Source organism: Astatotilapia calliptera, chromosome 1 (genome assembly GCF_900246225.1).
Source record: "Astatotilapia calliptera chromosome 1, fAstCal1.2, whole genome shotgun sequence".
NCBI lineage: Eukaryota > Metazoa > Chordata > Actinopteri > Cichliformes > Cichlidae > Astatotilapia > Astatotilapia calliptera.
In genome coordinates, this window is record NC_039302.1 from 6,193,892 (window position 1) to 6,199,413 (window position 5,522).

A 5,522-nucleotide genomic window follows, 5' to 3' on the forward strand; every position below is an offset into this window, starting at 1 on the left:
CTTTTGAGTACATTTCAGAGCCTGTATTTTTTAACCTTTACTTGAGAAAAGAAGCTGAATCAGTACTTCAGCTTTTAGTAATTTTTAACACAAGTATCTGTAAATACAGAATGTCTGTACTATTGTCACCTGTGCTGTAAATGTTCATTGTTCACCTTAAATGAAAGGGCTTTGGTCACGTTTACGTATACGTACGTAACTGTTACATGTTACGTAAGTACGCACTGAGTTCCGCCAGTCGAGCGACACAAGGTCGTTACTGCAGCGGTTAAACATGATGTCTATAGCTGCCCGCTCAGGGGTGTTTTCCCCTTACATGCAGGCCACCGCTTTCGCAGTTGCGGGGCCTCTGAAAGCTCTTGTACCCGGGGTTGTTGTAAAGGGAGAGAATATTCTGTTGAACCCGAAGAAACAGTTTTTGTGTCGCGAGTCGCTAAACGGTCAAAGCCCAAAGACAGGCCCTGCTGTGACAGTTAGCATCAATGGTAAGTTGTCATTGAATTTTAGCATTATCTGAACTGGTAATGTTAGCCTTTTGTTTAGAAAAAGCACATTTAACTTTAACGTCGGATCCCGCGGACTGTCTATATCCTGATATATTTGTCAGTAGGAGGTTTTCCCTCTTACGTTTATACAGTCGGCTGCTGTTAGCTTTCTTATACAGGCAGTTAGCCTTTGGGGCTAAAAGGAGGCTACAGCTGACGTGAGCGTTACGTTAGTGTTAGATAATCAGGACTGACGACATCATCTCAGGGCTCTAAATATCTGATACAAAACCTTTTTTAGAGGCTCTGTTAAGTACCGCAGTGTGCGTGGCGTGAGCGTTGTTGGGGTCCGTTCAGTGCCACCCAGTATGCGATACGTCTCCTGCTCTGTATGTGCGTTTCTCCTCTTAGGTCGCAGACAAAACTCCAGACACAGGAACTTATCGTTGCACTAAATCAAGTAATCGTATTTTTTTTGCTCCATACCTGACTACCAGCCCTGGGACTACTAATTTGAAGAGTGTAGTTCTAATACATAGTACAGCATGTTTTTACATGAGGCTCACCTGTCTGTTCCCTACTCTTCACTGTGCTCTCCACATAGAAAAGTTGAGCGGTTGGGTTTTCCCCCTCTGGTAACAGTCAGTTGAAGTGATAAGAAGGTAGCACTGTCTAAACTTGCTCTTCACTCTGAGCTTACTTGACCCAAGGACTCAAAGGTCCATCTGCCCAATTTGAAGTCAAAGCTAAACTGACAAGAAGCGCAGAGGCTTATAAAATCATCTCATTTTATAGCCATCTAAAGTAACATGAGTAGAATTAAGTAGTAATAATATGCTAATAATAATCAGGCGACGAGTCACCACCAAAAGTAATAGCACACCATCCCAATTGAGCTGCTCGAAATGATATAAGTTGTGGGGATTGTGTCAAAGCTGCGAGGTGAGTGTCACAGCAAAGATAAGATAAGATAGAACTTTATTAATCCCTCGGGTGGGTTCCTCTGGGAAATTCGATTTCCAAAAAGCACAGCACCGACAGAAGTTACAGAGTTACAGAATATTATATATATATACACACACACACACACACATATATAAATGAAGAGACAAATATAAATAAAATATACAAAGGGGATAAATAGAATAAATAGGAATAAAAATACAAGTGAATTGCACATTTCAAGTATGAAATGTGAGGCTGAAGATGGAGAATAAGAATAAATCTGACGAATAATAAGTGTGCTCTTGCATTGGCACTCATAAATGTCACGTGCTTTTGTAGTGTAGGTGATCAGATGTATTTTGAGTGATTTTTTTAACCTTGCAGCCTTGTAACTTCTGAATTATATTGAATGTTACTGCCTTATCCTTGTTAGTAAGAATATCAAAATCGTGTTTGTGTTTCACATGTGTTTCTTAAATAAACATTTTTATATTTGCAGAAGTTGCATTTTAAAGGAAACAAACAAACCAATAAATGCAGTATACTACTTAATTTAGACAAAGGATTCACTAATTTAAAGCTGGAAACTTTAAAGCCCAGTTGCATTTTTTTCAAGCTGTTGAGGCTAAGAAAAAAACTGTGTAACTCTTTGTTTGCAGTAGAGGTGGTCTGCTATCATATTATCTGTTTCATCAATTATATCCAGCCAGTCACTGGAGAACAAATGTTTTCAGATGTGTTTGGTGCAGCACATGTATGCCAAGGAAAAACATGATAATAAAGACGCTACTTTCTTTCTGAATGTCTCACCCTGATGTGTAAGCTGAAGCTTCCTGGCCACCGTCAGGGAGTCAGTCTTCCTCTTTAACTGCTGGGCAAAAGCTGGTAAGGACACTGTTGTGGTGGTCCTTGAACTCGTTCGCAGCTCACTGGAGAGGCAGATCTGTTTAGAAAATCATTTAGTAGTCTCTAGTTTCGTTTAATTTGCTTTGAATTAATAGTTTGGGCACCATTCATTGGTGATGAATCTTTACTCTATTTAATCCCAGTAGTCTAACTTCCAGCTACTGTTTTTGCAGGATCTGCAGGAGTCAGATTTGCTCATACAGACATCAGAGTACCAGACTTTTCTGACTACAGGCGTCCAGAGGTGCTTGACCCCAGCAAGTCATCTCAGGACAGCAGTGAATCCAGGAGAACCTTCTCTTACCTGGTTACTGGGGCGACAGCGGTGGTGAGCGTCTACGCTGCCAAGACGGTGGTCACTCAGTTTGTTTCTTCCATGAGTGCCTCAGCTGATGTCTTGGCTATGTCCAAGATAGAAATCAAACTGAGTGACATCCCTGAAGGCAAGAACATGACTTTCAAGTGGCGAGGCAAACCACTGTTTGTTCGTCACCGCACAGAGAAGGAAATTGCTACCGAGGCTGCTGTCAGCCTCACAGAGCTGCGAGACCCTCAGCATGATAAGGACAGAGTCATCAACCCCAGCTGGGTCATCGTGCTGGGAGTGTGCACACATCTGGGATGTGTACCCATCGCCAATGCCGGCGAATACGGTGGCTATTATTGCCCCTGCCACGGCTCGCACTATGATGCCTCTGGCCGCATCAGGAAAGGCCCCGCCCCCCTCAACCTGGAGGTACCTTACTACGAGTTTCCAGATGACAACACAGTGATTGTGGGATAAATGGCACTCACAGGACTGAGATGGCTTTGTACTTCAGTTGTCAGTCCATCACAAATGTATTCAGGTGCATTCTGCTGTGTTAGTGAGAAGATGTTGAGGTGTTCGAAGGGTTTAGATCCTTTCAACAGCTCACTCGAACATGAGAGCACCTCTGCTTTGTTTTATATAATGCCATAAAGGCACATTACACGCTAAAAACAAGGAGGAGCTTTTGAGTTTTGCATTCAGACAGTTGACTACACTTGGAAAACTTCATAGTCTTTTTTTCCTTTCCTGAGTACGACTTGAACATGATAAACATCTTGAGTGATATAATCTAGCTCTGGAGAACAAATGTATTCAGATTTGGATAATAAAGATTTAATTGTATTTGACAGCTGTGGGTCTGTGTTAAGCCTTTGTTTAACATTCTGTTGATGTTCAGGTCACATCGAAATACTTGGACAGAAGATAAATTGAGCAGGTCTACTTTTTGGGATTTACTTACCTGAATAACTGAACATACATCAAGACAAAGCCCAGATGTGTTTGCGATAAAGTTACAAGTAGGGATGGGTATCGTTTAGGTTTTATCCGATACCGGTGCCAAATCGGTACTTTTGAAACGGTGCCGGTGCTTAAAGAATGGAGAACACAAAATTGGTCCAAAAACCTCTCATGTTTAGCTGTTTTCCACTTTTTCTTTGGTCATTTTAGCCTTTTTGGCCAGGGTGAAGGGAGCATCTGCCATCAAACAAGAAGACAGCCGCATGTAGCTATGATGATGTTTGCTAGTTCACCTTACATGCATTAATGTAATAACGTGGTTAGCCTACTCAACGTAAATTACACACTAACAACATTTAGCTACTCACGCAGAGAAGAACGGCTGCTGCTGCATCATCATCCTCATCATTTCTGCTACACTGGCAGGGCTAGGGGCCAGGACGCTCCTCTTCAGGTTTTTTGGGGATGTTGCTCCGGGTCCGATAACAGGCACCACACCCGCAGTAGATGTGCTCGGTGTGAGGTCTCGCAGCAAGCTATCAAATACGGGGCATTTCTGGGCTTTTAACAAAACGCTATGCGTCGCCAGGTGTTTCATCAGATTCGAGGTGTTGCCTCCTTTGACAGTATCACAGTATCAGCTTAAAGCACTTGTTGCTGCTGAGTTTGCATATTTTGCTGTGAAGTACAGCCAGACTTTTGACCGCTTCACCTTGGGCATTTTTAATCTGTAGCTCTGCATAAAAGAACGTACGTACCTGGACCCGCCTACTATCCTCGGAAACGTAAAATGATTGGCTAGAAGTGTATCACAGCTCAGGAAAAAAAGCACCGAAATGTGCGCTGCTTTTCGGTCTGGTTACTACCGTTTATGTCACCGGTACCCATCCCTAGTTACAAGCCTCAGAAGAACTGAACTGACAACCACACTAAAGCAGTGAGGAAATATTAAACTGTCCATGAAAAACTGAAACAAAGTTGTGGACAGAATTATAACAAGTAACAGCCAAAGAAATGTTAAAGGTGTAATTATTGGGCATAATGGGAAAGCATATATGATTTACATAAAGGAAAAGTGGTAAACACAATTAGGATGGACAAAACAAGAATCCAGTCGAACTATACTACAAACAGAAGATGCAGTTTGAGTATCCGCTAAGGAGCACATTACACCTCAATGAGACTTGGACATGTGCTGTTTAAAGTGCCATGTACTATAGCAAGTGTAGAGAAGGGATTCCACCTACAGTACATCCTGCAGCCGTGGAGTGTTGCATTTGTTTAAAATAAAATAGATTAACATATGTGGACGCAACCAAAATGGCCACAACGGATCATCTGCTCCATCTCACACTATTCCAGCATCTTCTGTCACACCAACCATCTGCATGCACTCCCTCACTACACCCATAAACCTCTGCTGAGGTCTCCCTCTTCATCATCCTTTGTTCACCCTCCTTCCTCTGCACCAAACCATCTCAGCCTCTCTGACTCTGAGCTGTCACTCTGATGGACTCATTTCTAATTCTGTCCATCATCTGAGCATGCTCAGCTCAGTGCCACTGTCTCCAATCCATATATCAACCAAACAAATGTTTTATTGTGAAGCACTTTGTGATTTATTCATTTTCTGTGAAAAGTGCAATATAAATTAAATTTGACTTCCTTATAACTTAGATATTTAAACTCATCTGTCTTCACTCTCACTGTTAGGAAGGAAGGAAGGCTTAGGGTTTAAGTAATCAGCATCATGGGCTCATCCGATTAGAATGAGAATAAGCAGTCATCTAATCGTTCACAGGGTTCTCCTTTTATTCCCAAATCAATAAAGGAAAGACACACATGGACTGCCAATGCTCTGCTGCCGCCCCGTGTGGGAGTGAAGAAAGAGTGAGCCAAAAGTGAATGCAGTCCTT

The 5,522-nt window shown here is 42.2% G+C and overlaps 1 protein-coding gene across 1 annotated transcript; it reads left to right on the plus strand.

Moving 5' to 3' along the window:
- Nucleotides 1-200: 200 nt before the first annotated feature.
- On the plus strand, nucleotides 201-3,496 carry uqcrfs1 (ubiquinol-cytochrome c reductase, Rieske iron-sulfur polypeptide 1). Its single transcript, XM_026157253.1, has 2 exons — nucleotides 201-485; nucleotides 2,510-3,496. Exons 1-2 carry the CDS (start codon nucleotides 275-277, stop codon nucleotides 3,118-3,120), a joined length of 822 nt encoding a protein of 273 aa, XP_026013038.1. The 5' UTR covers nucleotides 201-274; the 3' UTR covers nucleotides 3,121-3,496.
- Nucleotides 3,497-5,522: the final 2,026 nt, after the last annotated feature.

Excerpts from the sequence above, each read along its gene's own strand:
- uqcrfs1 (XM_026157253.1), top strand. The coding sequence starts at position 275 with ATGATGTCTATAGCTGCCCGCTCAGGGGTGTTTTCCCCTTACATGCAG. Across the intron at positions 486-2,509 it reads TGTGACAGTTAGCATCAATG|GATCTGCAGGAGTCAGATTT; the intron begins GTAAGTTGTCAT and ends CTGTTTTTGCAG.